Source organism: Macaca thibetana, chromosome 9 (assembly GCF_024542745.1).
Source record: "Macaca thibetana thibetana isolate TM-01 chromosome 9, ASM2454274v1, whole genome shotgun sequence".
Lineage (NCBI taxonomy): Eukaryota > Metazoa > Chordata > Mammalia > Primates > Cercopithecidae > Macaca > Macaca thibetana.
This window is the reverse complement of record NC_065586.1, coordinates 114,773,635-114,793,339: the sequence shown is the minus strand read 5'-3', so window position 1 is coordinate 114,793,339 and position 19,705 is coordinate 114,773,635. Positions and strand designations below refer to the sequence as shown.

Sequence of the window (19,705 nt, the reverse complement as noted above, 5' to 3'; positions counted from 1 at the left end):
GGTTAATGGTAGAAATTTCCTGGGAAAATATAGTACGTTGACTTTTACAGCAGCAGATTTCGAGTTCAGTTTGCATAGTGTTCTAAATAGTTACGTTTTAGTTAATTTTCTTAGGCAATTCTGCCTTTTAGTTCAAACCATTGTAGTTTGAAATTTTTTTGAAGCCAAGAGTATTTTCAGTTTTAAGAATTGCTTTTCAAATTAATAAAGGAGAGAATCTCCTAAGCAAGTGTGTAGCACTGAGGAATACTTGAAAGAGCAGAGGAGCTTCGTTCTGGTCCCAATTCAGGGTGTGTGACTTTCTCAGCAAGGCACTTAACCTGTCTAGACTTTACGATTAGAACTTATCTATTCTAGTGTTTAAACTATATGGCTTATTGATATCTGTGTGATGATTGTTGCATATAAGCAAGCATTTCGGTGTTGGTATGGTGGATTACAGAATTTAGAGTGAAACGTTCTTGAACCTCTTTTGCCTCTAGCTAACTCTGTGACTTCAGGTGAACTATTCAGTGAGGGGTTTTTGTTTTGGCCTTAGTTTCCTTACCTGTTAAAAATAAAAAGGTAAATGATCGAACTTGTGAGAATTAAATATATGTAAAGTACCTAGCACTTGCTAAATGCTCAGTACTCTTTCCTCTCTCAAGTTACCACCCCCAAACTCCCATTTCTTTTTCCTTAAAAGGGGAGATTAAAAGATTTTCTAGTTAAACACTTTTCCTATAGAGTGACACCTTAACTCTAATAATCTTTTGTTATTAAATGTAATCATTTTAAAATTTATTTCAAATATTTATGTACATTTTATGTGTGTATCTTTGTATTTATCATTTCTTCATAGCTATCAAATTTGACATAGGTGATTACAGTAATGGTAGGAATGGTTTGCAAATGTATATACTTGGCCACATAATCAATATGTTGTTGAATATGAAGAGTTAGTAGGATCATGCCTAATTGGAGGCCAAAATGGTGAAAAGGTTAGGAAGATGGATTAATAAAGAGAGAGAGTGCTTGGATTTTGGATACATGTTGAAATTAGAATCTTATGAGTAGAAAAAACTCTGAAAACCTAACACTTAGAATTTAAATTTTTAAACATTGCATTTTAAAGCAACATGATTTTCTGAAATGCTTAGCATTTGCCTACACCAAGCTTGTCCAGCCCATGGCCTGCAGGCCCCACGTGGCCCAGTAAGGCTTTGAATGCTGCCCAACACAAATTTGTAAACTTTTTTTTTTTTTTGAGATGGCATCTTGCTCTATCACCCAGGCCGGAGTGCAGTGGCGTGATCTCGGCTCACTGCAGCCCCCGCCTCCTGGGTTCAAGCAGTTCTCTGCCTCAGACTCCTGAGTAGCTGGGATACAGGCGCCCACTGCCACGCCTGGCTAATTTTTTTGTATTTTTGGTAGAGATGGGGTTTCGCCAGCCTGGTCTTGAACTCCTGACCTCATGATCCACCCTCCTCAGCCTCCCAAAGTGTAAGGGATTACAGGTGTGAGCCACCACTCCCAGCCCATAAATTTTCTTAAAATGAGTTTTTTTTGCAATTTTTTAAAGCCCATCAGCTGTTGTTAGTGTATTTTATGTGTGGCCCAAGACAGTTCTTCCATTGTGGGCCAGGGGAGCCAAAAGATTGGACACCCCTGGTGGTCTATGCCGTTCAAACTTGTAACTGTCTACTGATGATAAAATCGGAAGGATAAACTTAACAGTCCATCTCTGATGGCCTTCATCATATATATGCAGACATAACTCAAATTGTATGTTTGAGACTATAAAATCCTCATTGGCCTAGTAAGATGGCATTTCTCTTTTTAGAAAGGCATGAACAGAACAAAATCAGTTTATATGTGATGTTACAAGCCTGGCTTAGGGTAAAATCATACCAAGTTTGTTGTTGTTATTAGCAAATGTAGGTCTTTGAGATAAATTAAAAATGAATCATTTTAGGTCAGTAGTATCTGTTGTGTTCACTAATCAATGGAATTTGTATTTGTTAGTGATCTAATCTAGAGGAATTGTTAGTTGTATTTGTTAGTGATCTAATCTAGAGGAATTATTCCTCCTCATTAAAAACTTTTTAAAAATGTTTGTGTGGCAGTAGATAACCTAAAAGAAAACTGTCTCTGTTGTCATGTTCAGAGTCAGGGTCACCAAAGACATGAAAAATGAGAAAGATGAGCCATCATCATCCCTCGCCCTTAGCTCTTGTAAGAAAATAGTAGATGTAGCTATAGCGTTTGGGCAAATTAATTTCTGTCTCTGATCACAGTTACCAAATAATTACTAATGGTGATTTGGGGGAAGGAGAAATGATTGAGGGAGGTTATTGTATGATACTTTATTCTCCAAATGTAATGGAAGCATTTTCAACTCAACTCAGTTATAATGTATCATTCATGATAGGTTATACTAGTGCTTTTAGAAAGCTTTATTTACTTTTCAGAACCTCCATGAATTGATTCATTTCCATTAGTGTGTCAGCAGACCTTCACGTATTTTAGCTACTGCACTGGATTGAAAAAATAAAATCCTTAGTATATAAACGTTTGATTGGTTTATTTGACTGTTCATTTCTTACAATTGTTTATGTTTCAGGAGTTTTTGGGAAAACAGTAATAGAGAAATCTTGACAATCAATACGTGTTACATTCTTTTTAACCTGTTTTCTCTTATTTCAGCTTTACTTTTAGAAGCCCAATCAACACCGTTTCAGGTCACACCTTCAACTATGGCAAATATTGTGAAAGGCCTGTATACCCTCAGACCAGGTAAACATTTCTCATTTCTGTTGGAGTTGGAACTGTTTGTTACAGCCTTTTCCAAGAGGGCAGTGGTTCTGTATGTGTTTTGTGAGGCCTAATGGTACTTGCATTTGCTGGAGCAAAAAAATTGAATAGACATTCATCATTGTAAAATATAAACTCAGAGCTCAGTTGGAATGTTCTCTGCTAGTGGAAACCAACTAGTTTGTCTTTTTGGAGAACCTGTGAGGGAAATACAAGAAATAAATTGTAGAATACAATTTATTTTATGGATAAAATTGAACCTCATATTTGGTCTTAATTTCTCCTTTACTTCCTACCTCACGCTGCACAGACATCCACATTCACAAGTCCATATTCTTAGGCCTGTTAAGTAACTTGCAAAGTTACAGTCATTTTGTAAAGATGTTCTGGGGAGAGAAATAGAACTAATCACAAGAACTGAAGGAAATACCAAAGATAACTATAGTCAAAAGCATGGTTTTAAAATTAATGTGTCTGTCTTAGAATAAAACACTATAAATTTAAAGGAATCCCAAGGAGCTTTTGTATATATCTTTCTATAAGCGAGAACCTCAAACTTGTCAGAATTGTCTGGCAACTTATAAATGTCCATGGGAGAGAGATTATAGAAGTTATCAAGATAGAACATTGTTCTACAATCTATAAACACAAGGGATGCTTTTTAGACAGTAATTACCTTTTTGTGAAATTCTTTTATTGTTTGAGGATTAAATGAAATAAAACATGATATAAAGAGCTTAACGCACAGTACCTGATAACGTAATAAGCATGCAACCATTCACTGCTGTTATTACTATCCATTTGAGTTTAATGGTTATTTTAGTTAATTGATGGCTTGTTTGCTTCATTAATTTAAACGACCTGTCAGAATTTAGCAAGCTAAAATGGAAACCAAGTGAAAACTGGGTACTAGTAGACTGATTTTAGAAATACCTTCTTAGGCCGAGTGCGGTGGCTCACACCTGTAATCCCAGCACTTTGGGAGACTGAGGTGGGCAGATCATAGGTCAGGAGATCCAGACCATCCTGGCTAACATGGTGAAACCCTGTCTCTACTAAAAATACAAAAAAATTAGCCTGGCATAGTGGTGGGCGCGTTTAGTCCCAGCTACTCGGAAGGCAGGAAAATGGCGTGAACCCAGGAGGTGAAGCTTCCAGCCTGGGTGATAGAGCGAGACCCTGTCTTAAAAAACAAAAAACAAAAAACAACCTTCTTAGGCTACTTTAAATGATTAATGACTTCTAGAGTATTCAAATTTATTGTTAAATTTGGATCTAGGTTTTGAGCTCTACTCTGATTTTTGACAGAAATTACTTGTATAAAGTAGTAAAGATATTTTATTGCATGTGTCCAATAAACTGATATTTTTCTGTATCTAGTTTCTCAGAATTTTACAGCAGTGTGATGAAGATGGCTCCTGAAATAGTGTGTGTGTGTACGTGTACTAGGTTATGAATGATTTTTTTTCTTTTGAAAGCATCTAAGTACAGTATGATAAATTCTGCCTCCCAAGTAGGCAGCTTTATAAGCTCTGGCTTTTATAAGTAACAAAATTGCAAAATAAAGTTAATCACTAAAGGTAGAAAAGTATTGTGGGTACATGTTTATCTAAATGCTATTTTATCCAGGTTCAAACTCTTGTAATAGGGTTTATACTACTTGTAAGGAGAATTCTATATTTGAGAATTGTCCTTTTGAAAAGGTAAATTTTATCACATACTAACCTTTTGCTGCCCTGCACATTTTCTGAGATACTTGAAAACATATTTTGACATTTACATGTTTTGCCAGTACCCATTATGTTCCTGCTTTATTAAAGCCATTTTATTCACCTGACAGATTAAGATTAGAATATTTTAAAAGTTGAATTTTGAAAGGAAAAGTTTGTTCCACTGCAGTAGTTCTTAAGAGCTGGTCTTTGTATGACTGCATCTGAGTCACTTATGAAGGCTTTTTAAAGTCTAGATTCCTGGGCTGTAATCCTTGGAGATTCTGATGACTTACCATTTTGGCATCCAGTCTTTAGAAATAGTTGCAACAATCCTATTCTGCCCTTTTTCAGTTAATACACACACTTTGTTTCTTCATCTTTATTTTGTAGCAGATGGGTTTGACTTTGCCAGCTCTGACTGATTAGTGATTCCCCGTAGCACTGTATTGAGACTCTTGGTGAAGCCATATTTGAGCTGGACTGGAAGGAGGGAAACATTTTGCCACGAGTTTCTCCCAAGGGGTGACTGAATGAATTGGTCTTTGTATCATTTGCAGTGTTTATTTGCCAATTTTAATTAGCCATTCTGCTGTTAGACATTTTGTTAACTTCCACTTTTTTACTTAACACAGACCAAATGTTCCACAGCATCAAACGTGGCTTTTTCTAATTTATAATCATTTACTCAGATTGTTGTTTTTAAAATGGGTTTACTAGATTCAAGATACTGATATTTTTATAGTTTTTGAGATGTATAGCCAAAATGTTTTCCAAGAGGAGAAATGTGAACAGGCTAGATTAAAACAATTCAAAATGAATAATAGCGTTAATTGAGGACCACCACCAAGGAAGGGAAATAATGGTTTCCCCATGCCCTTGATACAGGTGGGTGTTAATTCTCTTTAATGTTCACTGAATAAAAGGGAGAGAGCATGTTTATTTTAGCTTTAATTTTTTTTTGAATATTAACAGGGCTATTTATTCTGTTTATATTATTCTTATAGGTTCTTTCACTCATTTACCTGGTCTTACTGATTTGTACATATTCGTCATAATAAAGATAGTAATTCGTCTTTGTCATATCTGGTACAGGTGTTTACCTGTAACTTCTTTGCCTTATTTTCTATAGTCTCCTGATCTTTTAAAAAATGATTTGATAACCACTTAATTTTTTTTTTTTTTTTACTGTTGTGTATATATATTTGCTGTAATTTAACAGGGGTCAAAAAATATTTTCAGAGTACTAACCAGTTACCTCCAGCCCATTTTAAACGTTCAGTCCCCCCTACCTTTTGAGCTGCCTCTTTTTTTAAATATATCTACTTACTATTTGTACTGTTCTATTCTTGGGCTATATATTATATATTGTTTTAATTAATGGCTAATAAGGCTGATATTTCCACCAAGCCCCCTCCCACTCAGAATTGTGTGGTAATCACATTCATGTTTTCTTCCATACTTCAGATTTGTTCAAAAATTCCCTAGGGATTTTCACTAAATTCTGTTAAATCAGTAAAATATAAAAATGGCTTTCTTCATACTGTAAATTTTTTTTTTTTTTTTTTTTTTTTTGAGATGGAGTCTTGTTCTGTGGGCCAGGCTGGAGTGCAGTGGTGCCATCTCCGCTCACTGCAAGCTCCGCCTCCCGGGTTCACACCATTCTCCTGCCTCAGCCTCCCGAGTAGCTGGGACTACAGGTGCCGCCTACCACGCCTAGCTAATTTATTGTATTTTTAGTAGAGACGGGGTTTCACCGTGTTAACCAGGATGGTCTTGATCTCCTGACCTCGTGATCCGCTCGCCTTGGCCTCCCAAAGTGCTGGGATTGCAGGCCTGAGCCACCGCGCCTGGCCTATAAAATTCTTTTTAGAAGGGAAATTTTACTTCTATATGTTTTTTACCAGAATGGGATTGCACTAATTTTTTTCCCCTGCTTTAAATTTGGCTTACTATGTATTTTAAAAAAAAACTTTACCTTTTCCATTTAATTTGATGTATTTATATGCTTTCCTTAATGAATTGTTTCCTTTCCTCACAGAGTGGGTTCAGATGGCTCCAACTCTATTTTCTAAATTTATTCCAAACATTCTCCCTCCGGCGGTGGAATCTGAACTTTCTGAATATGCTGCTCAAGATCAGAAATTTCAAAGAGAACTTATACAGAATGGTTTTACAAGGCAAGTTTTTTTTCTTTAGTGGTCAAATATGTCCATTTCCCTAGGCCAGTTTGGCTTGACATGGGATAAATGGTAAGGTTCTGAGAATGGGAGGTAACTGGCCAAGAGTCTTGCTGCTGCAAGAAGACATTAATTAGCTCCTTGTCTGTAGAAATGTTGAAGCCGGGTTTTGATTTTGTGGAAGCTGCTCTTCATTACATACATTTTTTTTGTTTTGCTTTTGTTTTGTTTTTGAGACGGAGTCTTGCTCTGTTGTCCAGACTGGAGTGCAGTGGCACAATCTCGGCTTACCGCAACTCCACTCCTGGGTTCAAGCAGTTCTCCTGCCTCAGCCTTCCAAGTAGCTGGGATTACAGGCGTGCACCACCACGCCTGGCTAATTGTTTTGTATTTTTAGTAGAGATGAGGTTTCACCATGTTGGCCAGGCTGGTTTCGAACTCCTGACCTCAAGTGATCTGCCCACCTCGGCCTCTCAGAGTGCTGGGATTATAGGCATGAGCTGCCAGGCCCAGCCCATACCTTTTGAAGAAGGGATTTCTCACTGGGTGAGCAGTTAGGTGGGCAAGCTCCAAGAGCTCTTTTAACTTTGATTTTCTTGTATTAGTCCTGTGCATATAGAAAAACATTATAGAACTTCTCTGATCTGTTATAATGTACTTTTATGGCTAACCTAGCAAAGAGCTTTAAATTCTGTATTTTGGCCGGGCGCAGTGGCTCAAGCCTGTAATCCCAGCACTTTGGGAGGCCGAGATGGGTGGATCACGAGGTCAGGAGATCGAGACCATCCTGGCTAACACGGTGAAACCCCGTCTCTACTAAGAAATACAAAAAACTAGCCGGGCGAGGTGGCGGGCGCCTGTAGTCCCAGCTACTCGGGAGGCTGAGGCAGGAGAATGGCGTGAACCCGGGAGGCGGAGCTTGCAGTGAGCTGAGATCCGGCCACTGCACTCCAGCCTGGGCTACAGAGCAAGACTCCGTCTCAAAAAAAATAAAAAAATAAAATAAAATAAATTCTGTATTTCACACTTCCCTCTTGCCCTAAATTCTAGTGGTTTCTTCTTAAAAAATAGGGCATCTCTTTATTTGCCTGTCTTGGTTTTGATAATTTTCCTAAAGTTTTTGCACTTCATTATCGTGGTCATATCCCAGAAAATCTTGCAGAGTGCATTTTTCAACTAAAATACATTATTGTAAAATTTTTGTGATTCCCTATGAGAAAATAGCCTATATCAGCAAATCATTGAAGGGCACAGTCATATCGTGCATTTTTATAATCCTTACTCTTAGCACTGCTCTGTGTCCTCTCTCATTTGGCTTCCTGATAGGAAGAAAGTTGTGGAAAGGAACACGCTTGAGGTATCTTAGGCATAGTCATGTCTACAAAAAGTAGGTTGAGTGTTGACTCACTTATCTGGCTAGAGCTGGGGCTGGGCATTTTTTCAAAGGGTCTGAGGCCAAACTGAATTTCAGAAAAACAAGCCTTGACTAGGGTCACTGTTATGAAGTCTCAGATTAGGGACAAAAGCAGGTAATTTGTTGGTCCCTGGACTGGTATTTCCGTTTTCTGTCCTGGTAACATCTGTACTGGTGTGGTGGTGGGGGCAGTGAGTAATCCACTGATCATTTACCCCATCATTGACAGCTTAACACTGGAAGGGATCAGTGAAGTTGTGGAGATGGGCCTGGGAGACCTGGGGCTTTCTGTGGCCAGGGGAAGGAAGGGCCAGTGGGAAATGCTGAAATGTAGTTTTTCTCTGTAGTGTCAAGGGATTAGGTATTTCCTCACATTAATTGTAATAAGTTCCAGCAGAAAGAGGGTGGTATTATTTTCATACACAGAATGAGGCCATTTATAAAAAGTATACATTGAGAAGTTTTGCCTCCCACCTGTCTCCCTACGCATTCCACCCCATCAAGTAACCATTTTTGTTTGTGATTCCTTCATTTTTTAAAATATAAATACAAGCAAACACAATATATGCTCATATTTGTTTCTTATACATTCCATCATATGTATAGACTAAAACCTAACCAGTCCCCAGTAGATGGCCACATGAGTTATTTCTAGTCTTTTGTTATAATGGACAGTGCTGCAGTGAATCACCTTGTATATGCATTATTTTGTACTTGTTACAGGTATATCTGGAGGGTGAATTCTCAGAAGTGGGATGGCTGGGTTAACAATAAATGCAGTTGTAATTTTGATTAATATTGCCAGATTGCCCTCCACAGGGGATTTATGCCAATTTGCATATCCACCAGCAAAGGTGGAAAGTCCCTATTCTTTATGGCCTTGTGTGTACAGTATGTTGTTACACGTTTGTATTTTTGCCAACCTAGTAGGTGAAAAATAATTACTCAGAAGTGGTTTAATTTGCATTTCTTATATGAGTAAGGTTGAGCATATTTTCATATGTTTGCATTTGTTTTTCTGCAAACTACCTGTTTAAAGTTCTTTGCCTGTTTTTCTCTTTCTTAGTCTTGATTTCTAGGAAATCTCTATAGTGAAGACATTGATTCTCTGTCCAAGATATGACATGTTTTTCTCAATTTGTTTTTGCTTATGGTGGTTTTGTTTTGCTATGCAGAAGTCATGCAGAAGTATCTGATTTTTTTTTGGCCATATCTATATTTTGAATTATAGTTAATAGTTTTTCCTTAAATTTTTTTGAGTAGCTAGCCCTACAGGCACACCACCCCCCTTGGCTAACTTTTAATTTTTTGTAGAGACAGGGTCCTCCTATGTTGCCCAGACTGATCTTGAATTCCTGGGCTCAAGGGTTCCTCTCGCCTCAGCTTCCGAAAGCACTGAGATTACAGGCATGAGCCACCGTGCCCGGCCAATTTTTTTTTTTAGTTTGTTTTGAGGTGTAGTCTCTGTTGCCCAGGCTGGAGTGCAGTGGCGTGATCTTGGCTCACTGCAACATCTGCTTCCTGGGTTCAAGTGATTCTCCTGCCTCAGCCTCCTGAGTAGCTGGGATTACAGGTTTGCACCACCACACCCAGCTAATTTTTGTATTTTTAGTAGAGATGGGGTTTCACCATATTGGCCAGGCTAGTCTCAAACTCCTGACCTCAAGTGATACACTTGGCCTCCCAAAGTGCTGGGATTACAGGTGTGAGCCACTGCACCTGGCCCAACATTCTTAAATAAATGCAAAATAATCTGAGTATGATGTTTAGGGTTTTTTCTAGGCTTACCATAATTTTGAAGTCTTTATACTTTCATACGTTCATGTTTTATTTAAACATTTGCTCTTAATTTAGGATGAGTTTATACCTTTAAAAAAAAGACAGCCTTCTGAAAACTTTTTTGTGAAGCAGTACAGGAATATAACTCTTGTGAATTTTGAGCATATTGAGTTTGCCTTCCAGAGCAATGTGTGGAATTGCTTAAACATGCCCATTTTTCTAATCCTAATTTTGGTACTGGAATAAGAGAACAGAGTGCAGGACTGCTTGGTTTATGGTAGCTCTTATGTCAGATTTGCTTGGGATGAGATGAGTAACTGCCTCTGTAAATAACCTCAGGCTGCATTGCCTCTGCACGTGAAGGACTAACGTGGCACTATTCAGCCAATGGCCAGTTTGGTTATATTCAGGGAAATGTCTTGGGTTTTTGGTATAAATAGGAATTTTTGTTTCTCAGAATTATTTTATAAAACTTCTGGCTGGATTTAAGTATTAGGCGGTATTCCAAGGGGTGATAAAATGTTTTTACAAACTTAATGGGACTATTTTTATAATTAACACTTTATTATACATGTACTATGAGGATTAAACTCTGCCTCATAAATTATTCTGACAGGTGCTTTGCACAGAGTAAGCCTGCCAAAGTGGACATTCTTGTATCTAATTCCGAGCTTACTCATGCTGACCAGGAAGGATGTGCACATGCCACCTTTGACAGCTCTGGTGGAGAGCCTGCCTCTGCTCTTGTGCATGGACCTTCATGCCTTCTTTGATTAGGAATAATATTTTGGAAGAAGTGGTGTACACTGATAACCCCCAAAAAGGAGAATATAGTACAGCCTGTCTTAAGAATTCTGTTTCTGCCTCTTCTTATCTGAGAAGTCATTTTATGGTTTATGCCTAACCAACCATGATTCCTGTTCAGTGTTATGGGCACTTTTTCATGTAAGATGAACTTAAGTGATGTAGTGATCCTGAGTAGGTAACAAACAGCTTTAATGTGGATAGCACAGAGTAAGTCTTTGAATTGTTTTAAAATAATGTGAATGTTGTCAAATACATCCTTTTTTGCAGTTAGTGAACAGATTATCATTTGAGCTGGAATTTTTGTGAATTGTAATTGTTAGGTGCATGGAAATATAGGGTAGGCTAGAATTAACATATAAGCTAAAAGCAACAGCTTTTTATATCTTACCTACATAATTGAATTGATTGGCAAGGGGTAGAAGTTTGGTATCTGTTGTCAAAGGTAACACTACAGAAGATAACTACTAGATCTAAGTAACCAAGGTAAGAACATAGGTCTTTTAGCTGAGCAGTTGATGCCGAAATTTGGGCTTTTTTGTTTTGTAGTTAGGGTCTGGTTTATGAGAGAGCATTCTGGACTTAATCTCTTCAGCAGCCTCTTGCATAAATCACATTGATATTCCTTTTCCTGCCTCCAGTTGTTTTCACGTCTGTATTTTTCTCCTGTTATATTTACATGTTCAGTTATTTAACCTTTGAGGAATGCAAATGAAGGTTGTGTCTGAAAGTCAAGGTTCCAGATATAAAATTCTGTCTTCCTTTTTAATCATTAACTTGTTTCAGAATATTTGGTGAATGCAGCGGTGATACTAGTGTAAATAACAATGGAAGACACTTGGCTTTGGCTAGGTGTAGTGTTAACAACAGGTGCTTAAAAAGTGGCCTGAGGGCCGGCCTGTTAGAGCTCCTTTGGCTGTGGAAGCTAGTTTGTGCTGAATGTGGTGCCTAGAGAAAAACCCTTCAGAGGTCATATGGTGTGTTCTCTCTCTGCCAGTCAGTTGAGGCTCCTTACCCAGCTTAGCAAGAGGTTTCTGCCCTGGTCCTAAACATAACCAGAGAAAGTAAATGGGAAACTTTATCTGAAAGATTATTCAAAAGCAGGAAATAAATCACCTTGGTTAGCATGTTAATAATTTGAGACTATAAGTTACTCACTACTTTATCAATTCAACAAATATTTATTGTCTATACTCTTCTAAGCAGTGGAGTGAACAAGACAGGCCAAGTTCCTGTTTTCATGGAACTTATGTTCTGATGTTGTGAGGCAAATAACAAACATGTAAAAAAAATAATATTGAGTAATAAGTCCTATGAGTAGACAGTAAGTAGTAAAGTGCTGATGTGCAAGGGACAGCCAGTGAGCCAGGATGGCTGATGTGTAGTGAACCGAGGCCGAGAGTGGAGGAAAGTGAGGTGGGAGAGTAAGCTGGAGAGTGAGTTGGAATTAATTTTTAACTGTAGTGGGAAGCCACTGAAGTGCTTTCATGAGAGGCGTGAACTAGTCTCTCTTCTACATGAGATCACTGGCTCTTGTCTGGGTTGATAAATAAGGCTTGTGTACTTGTGTAGGGAAGAGAAGACTGTGGCTTGGCTTGGGATCATAGCAGTGGAGTTGATGAGGAATGATTGGTTTTGGGACAGAATGCCCCAGAGTGAGGGAAAGAGAGGATGACCAAGGATTTTGGGCTGAGTGATTGAGCTGGCAGATTGAGGGAGGAATGGAGATGGATTGGAGTGAGCATTGTATTCTGGTCATGGTAAACTTGCCAGTGTATGTAAATCATCCAAATGGACATGGTGATGAGGCAGTTGGACCTGCAGATCTCAAGGGTAGAGAGGAAGGCAGAGCTGGAGATGTAGATATGGGAGCCTCTGGCCTGTGGAGAGAGTGTATGATCACCATCCTAGACTAAGAAGAATGCACATGGAGAAGAAAAGATGACCAGCGACAGAGCGCTGGGTAGAGCCAGCAAAGGAGACCTGAAAAGGATGGCAGACAGGGTGAAATAAGGTCAGGAACGTGTGCTGTGGCATTACTGAAGCCTAAAAAGAAAAACCTCGTGTTTCAGGAAGAAATCAACTTACAAATGCTGAGGAAGAAAGGCCAGTAGTGATGATTATTACTCATTACCTAAGCATCTGAGTCATTTCTGTTATTGTCTGAGAAGCTGGAGAGACAAAAAAATAGGTTTTTTAGGTAGCTTAGGGCCTAGTCAGAACCTCTATTTTAACTCTAAAGTGGAACTAGAACTTCCATAAGTGTTTGAGGATGAGCTGGTTAATACAGGTAAAGGCTCATATTCTTCCATCTGCAGAAAGCATAGTGAGGTACGTCAGGATTCTAAGATGTTTAATATGTATTTTTAAATAGGTTGTTTGGTTAGAACTGAAATGTCTGCTATACTTTTATTATCAAATATGTTGATCCATTCTTCCTGTTTTGATGTGAAGTCAGTTTTGTTGAGAACCTCTATTTATTTAACTCCAAAGTGAAACTAGAACTTCCATAGGTGTTCGATGATGAGCTGGTTGATACAGGTAAAGGCTCATTTTCTTCCATCTCCAGAAAGCGTAGTGAGGTACATCAAGATTCTAAGATGTTTAATATGTATTTTTAAATAGGTTGTTTGGTTAGAACTGAAATGTCTGCTGTACTTTTATTTTCAAATATGTTGATCCATTCCTCTTGTTTTGATGTGAAGTCAGTTTTGTTGACTGCCTCTTCTTTTCTTATCCCCAGAGGTGACCAGTCCCGGAAGAGAGCTGGGGATGAGTTGGCTTATAGTAAGTAATGATATTCCTTCCCATCTTGATGGTTTTGTGATGTAAAGCAGCCATATTAATGCACTGTGATAACAGTGCATTGAATTTGATGATACCCATGTTGTTCTCATAAGGCACTGCTTGTAATCAGGGTGCTTTGCATGCTGTGGCAGCTCCAGCTGGTAGTGATGGTTCTCAGGGAGTTGGCAAGAGGCCACCAAGTTCTTTAGTTTCTACTGGGGTGACATTGTAGCCCAGTCTTAGTGCCTTAGGATCTCAGTCCCCTTTTACTTCCCTCCACACCACATGGTTTTGAGGATTTTTTTTTAAAGCCTTTTTTGGGGAGTTGGGAGAGGAGTGAGAAATGTGTTGAATAAACAAGATTCCTGCCACTATCAAATGCTGTCTGCTCTTCATACTTTTTCCTGTTCTGATGTTTTTTCAGACAGTTCGTCAGCGTGTGCAAGTTCCAGGGGGTACAGATAGTGAATGTGCTTTCCTTCCTGAAAAGAGGACACACTGGAGCTGCAGAGACTGTATTCAGAGCACAGTGGGGGCTGCAGACACTCAGGAGCTCTGTCACAAAGCTGTTCGTGGAAGAGGATGTTGGACTTCTTGGTTTGTAATTTTAAAACAAAAACTAAACAAAAAACAAAAAAAGTTGCTGCTAGACTTGGGGGTGATTTTGAAATGGGACAATCTTTTAATGAGTTTATCTACAGATTCTGTGAGGAAAAAGCATCTCAGAAAGTGACCATTTCTAAGTGAAATCTGACAGCCAAAATCAGCAGCTTCCTCCAAAAATAGAAGAGCAGAAGAATTTTTTTTTTAAGCACTTGTTTTGTTCATTTGTGGACTTGGCATTTTGGTGTATTGGTTTCACATGTCAGGATCTCTTTTGCTTTAAAACCAAGCAGATCATTACAATACAGTATTTTTTCACCCATAACCAAAACAACCCCTTTTAAAAGAGTTGGTCTTTGTTTAGCATTAGAAAGTCTTAATAAAGGAAAATGCTAACTCTTCTTTTGCTAGAACTTTCCCCCATCAGTTCACAACTTTTTTCTACTCTGTGCCTTGAGCTTTGTGCACTTTGCAACTGTGTGACCATGTTGTCAAACTCCTCCTGGAGAAGTGTATGGTATCTAAACTCACCCACCCAGATGGCAGGTGTGGCCCTGTAGCAGGATGCTAATTAAGTGGGAAAATATACACCTGTTGCACATTGGTCAGATTTTCCCCTGGTTCACCAGAGCATATTCATGTTAATGTTGGGGACCAACTCTCATAGAGCATTTCCATTCCCTGTGCCACTTAACACGATGTCACCAGCTGCTGTAGTATTGGCAGTACTCTAGTTTAGGGATGGGCGGTATTTTAGCTCTGAAGTTCCCCTTAGTATTATTGAGAGCTACTTCCTGTAATGCTCTAGGAAGCAGATAGTTATTAAGTCCAAATACACCCAGTGGTGTGGGGTTCCTGATCACTTCATTTTAAATGAGTGAGATAATTACTTAAAAAAAGTCTGTCATTTGAACGTTATATTTGAGTGTGATAGGGAAGAAGTAGCACTGCTGTCTTAAGGCTCCCTTCTAGCTGTGGCAAAGCTATATTTCTGTTACTCTACATCCACAGTGCTTTTTAGTCCTTCATAAAAGGTGGTTGTTGTAAGCCCAAGAAAATAGATGCAGCAAGAGAAAAATACTTCTCTTCTCAATTTTGCTTGAATCTTAATTGAGCATAGGCTTCTCTACTAGGCAACATCAGACTAATAATATTTACCTCTTCAGAGAACTTGAGGGGAAAAGAAACATCCCAGGGATATTGTTGCATGTCTGCTCTGCAGGTTTTTCATAAAGCTGCCTCTGCCAATTCAGTTTGTTATTTTTGTGGGGGAGTGGTGTGAATGGGAGAGTTAGAAGTGAGATATTGGGAGCAAGTAAGTCACCCAATAATAGAAGTCCTTGATTTGCAAACTGTTATGCAGAGAAGTAAAGATAAAGGTTGTCAGATTTATTTTTTAAAGTACTTAACCAGAGCTGGTGGATTTTGTGGACTTTAATTTGACTCAGTTCACTCTGAGCATCCTGGATTGCATCGATGAACACTGAATTACTGTAAGAACGTAGACAGGCTCTCACTATGACCTGGACAGTTTACTACACCGGTAACATTCTAATATCAAGGAGAATTCCATTCATCATGGAACATTCACATTTTACTTTTCTCAATGGAATGCTTGCTGCAGGCTTACAAATCACACCTAGAACTGAAGTCTGAGTGGTGTTAATGATTTTTCTGAAAGGAATAAAATTGGAATGTTTCTTTAAATGTGGACAATTTCTTCAGTATCCTAATAATATACCCAAATGCTTTTTCTGGGAGAGAGCATTCTTTTACAAAAGAACTTTCCCTATAAAAGCATCACAGTATAATGTGAATTGGCATTAAAATCTTTGGATGCTTTTGCATTATTAAGTTCATGGAGAAATATTTTGTATTTTACTATGTATGTATTAATAAAAAGTGGGCAAAGTAAAGTCTGCAAAATTTAGCTTCTCTAAATTTTTGCTCAGTGTCTGCAGCTGGCTATGGGTCAGGGCTTAGTACAACAAAACCTTGCCTGGAAGGCACTCTAGAAAGGTTGTACATAGTCTCCCAGTCTGCATGTCCTGGCTGTTAATCATCTTGGCCCCTTGAGGCACATCGCAGTATGAAGTACCTGTTTAAGTTGAAATAGACTTGGTTATTTATTGGGACTCTTAAAAATTCTGAGTTTGCAATATGAGAGGAAATAAGATTTCCTACCCCTTCCTCTCATTTTATATTGACTATTTGCCAGAAAGTATTTTCTTCTGTTTTCTTGTATTTTGCTTTTGAGATGGAGTCTCACTCTGTCACCCAGGCTGGAGTGCCGTGGTGTGATCTTGGCTCACTGCAACCTCTGCCTCCCGGGTTCAAGTGATTCTCCTGCCTCAGCCTCCTGAGTAGCTGGGATTACAGGCATGTGCCACCACGCCCGGCTACTTTTTGTATTTTGTTTTCAGTAGAGATGGGGTTTCACCATGTTGGTCAGGCTGGTCTCAAACTCCTGACCTCAAGTGATCCACCCGCCTCGGCCTCCCAAAGGGCTGGGGTTACAGGTGTGAGCCACTGTGCCTGGCCTTTTGTTTTGTATTCTTGCCAGTACAGTATATGGTTTTTCTACCCCAATTACATACTGGCTTTTGTACCAACATCACTAAAGGCCCAGATCATTGAAGATAGAAAACTGTACATGCAGGCTGATTATCTGGTTAGTCAATGGCCAATTTGCTTAAACTGTCTAGTATGTATGTGCAGCCTGAAACTAGCTCCTTAAAAGGAAAGCCAGGTCAGTCATCTTGAAAAAATGACATGTAAAAGTAAATTGTTTTGAGAGACGGTACATATTTTAAAGATTGGCCTTAAGCTTCAGTAACATTTTCATTTTGTGACCTTTTGTTGTCACAGCTGTACCCTAACCTGACAGGAATTACTAGTGTTTTTTTTGTGGGGCAGAAAGCAAAACCTGGTGTTGTGACTATTATCCTAATAGTTCTTAGGCAAGGTTAGTAAGAAGCAACACAAACCCAGATGCATGCATTGTGCATTATTTTGTAGACAAGTTACTTTCCTTCTGTCCCTTTAACAAATTTGTAGCAATTACCCTCCCTTTCTTTGGGGTCTAGAGTGAAAGCTAATTTGTGGGTAGATGAGATTGCAGAAGAATGGATGTCCATGGCTGTGAACACTGCACATCCATCTCCAGTGCTCACACCTGTGCAGCTACCACTCCCTGGCTGCATGCCATGCTGTCGGGTTGCAGATTTGCACACATAAATTCCTCAGGAAGAGTTTGCATGAGCATCACCTCGCAATATTCTGTACTGACCAAACAAGGGATTTGAATGTTTTTCAGCACAAAAGGATGACTTCCGAGTGGTGGTCTGTACACATACTAGCAAAGGTAATGGTGATCTAGCAAACAAAATTGGTTTCTGCAGTTGGAAGTGAGCAGGAGCACTTGTATTATAGTATTTAAATAATCCTGGTTAATCTCTTTTTAAGCAGAGTAACCCTTCCAGATTGTCTTTTTATTATTGAGGCTGGCTTTATTTTCTTCTTTTTCCCCCTTTTTTATAGCAGTTAATTATTTTTGTGATTATTATACAAGAAGGATTGCCTTTGAGTTAAAATGTTATTGTTTCATAAGCAGCTATTAAAATAACTGAGCATTGTTTTATGAAATACACTAATCTGAGATACTGAAAAGCTTTGCAACTAAAAAGCAAAACAACCTACATTAGTCATCTAGCTATTGTTTGGATGTTTTGAGTTGATTTTTTTATGGTGCCTCTTTTAGCTTGGAATATTATGTTTACTTTAATTCAAGTCTAGGCCTTTTAAAGGGTCCTTAAAAATAAAGTTCGGAATGTCAATCTCTTTGACACCTATTACAGGTTTATAGGACCTTTTTGGTTGTGATTACTGTTTTCAATACAATTGTGTAAATGAAGTTCACTTTTGTCAGAAGTTAAAATGGAGGTCATAGGAGTTCATGGAGAAATAGCTCTCCTATTTCTTTCATTACCCCCATTGAAATTCACCCCAGTTTCTGGCCACAAGAATATGAGAAAGGAACCCTGTTCTTTTCCAAGGGAAATTATCCTTCTCTGTCCCCACTGTTGATTAACTGAAGTCCCAGACACCTTCCTTCCTCCACTGGCCAAGACCCACCTTGAACCTCTTTTCAGAGCCCAGTGGCATGAATACATGTACTGTTTCTGCTTCTGTTGACGGAGTGGCTATGGGAGTATTAAAGGAAATGCTAATTCGAGCTTCATTCTTAGGGGAACCTACTATATATTGCATCCCTGCTGGTTGGAAATTATCTTCATCTCTGGACTGCATTGTTTAGAAAAATGTAATGGCTTACGATTCTGAGAACTTTATAGTGTGGCTCTGGGGTTAAGAATTCTGTGGTTTGAAAAAAAATAAATATTTTGTATTGATTCTTACATGTCATTTCAATGTTGTGACTATGTACTAAATGCAGTAAGACTGTGGGTGTTCTCTTAGAAGAGTGCGTTTTGTTAAACAGATGGCAGATCACTCTCATTAGTCCTGTTTGTCAATATTACAGCCACGCACTTCAGGATAACTTAATCAAATGAGAAGTCATGGGAAGCTATGGCTAGTAACAGGAATGCTTAAGAAAAATTTGGAGGGCAAGCACAGGCAAGAGGCTTTTGCCACTCACTAGCACAGCCAGAGCAAGGATAAAGCAATGAAGTCTTGTGCCTAGTGGTGCTTGTTTGTCAGAAGCCATAGTGAGCTCAGCACAGGGCGTTCTGTACATCATCTCATTAATCCAAGAAAAACAGAGTGGCGGAGGAAACTCCTACTGACCTGGGATACAAAGCCACTGACTTTGGCTCTTGATCTTTTGGTGGGTTCTGAATCACTCCTGTATTAGGGCGTATACTATCACTCTAAAACATTGTGGTGAATGAAATAAATCTTGTACAGATGTCCTTGGCCTTGTTATGTTATGTTATAAATCCTGTACAGATGTCCTTGGCCTTAATACCTGGTTCACTGGAACTTTGTTATAATATAGAACATTTGATTTTGCTTATAGCATATTAATATTGCCTCCTAAGTGACAGCCACACTGAGCACACGTCTGTTACCACAGTTACTTAGCCTGCAGGGTGAGTGTTGATCTTGACTTCTGTAACCAGTGCTAAAAAACAGTGTGTAACAAAATACATATGATCATATCTATTCTATATTCATATATAGTATGGATACGGATATCAGTATATTTATAATTTTTGTGTTTTAAACCCTAGTTTCTTCTGTGGCCCTTTAACCAACTTTTGGACTTAGGTTGTTTTTTTGTTTGCATTTATTGGTACTATGGTTTTTTATAACCCTTTGTGTTTTCTTGCTGTGAAATTAGTGTCATTCCCTAGGTTATTTGTAACCTTATCTACCATTTGGTTATCACATATGGCAGAATTCAGCGACTCTGACAATTTCCATTTTCACTCCCCTGCCCCACAGTTAAGTAGGGTGCCACTTAACCTCCCTCCCCTTTAGCAGGTTTGTTTTTTACTAAGTACAAACCTTTTCTACTAGAACCAGCTGTGTGTGTGTGTGTGTGTGTGTGTGTGTGTGTGTGTGTGTGTGTGTGAATTTTATTTCTTCTTTTGGTCTGTTTCTCAATAATCCAA

At 38.7% G+C, this 19,705-nt stretch overlaps 1 protein-coding gene across 1 annotated transcript in view; it reads left to right on the top strand.

Annotated features, from left to right (window-relative positions):
* Positions 1-19,006, top strand: part of CACUL1 (CDK2 associated cullin domain 1) — a 71,610-nt gene extending 52,604 nt beyond the window's left edge. Inside the window, exons 6-9 of the mRNA XM_050804017.1 lie at positions 2,686-2,775; positions 6,544-6,682; positions 13,423-13,466; positions 13,891-19,006. Coding sequence (XP_050659974.1) covers positions 2,686-2,775; positions 6,544-6,682; positions 13,423-13,466; positions 13,891-13,931 — 314 coding nt within the window. The 3' untranslated portion in view covers positions 13,932-19,006. The remainder of the gene's footprint in view (positions 1-2,685; positions 2,776-6,543; positions 6,683-13,422; positions 13,467-13,890) is intronic.
* The last annotated feature ends 699 nt before the right edge of the window (positions 19,007-19,705 follow it).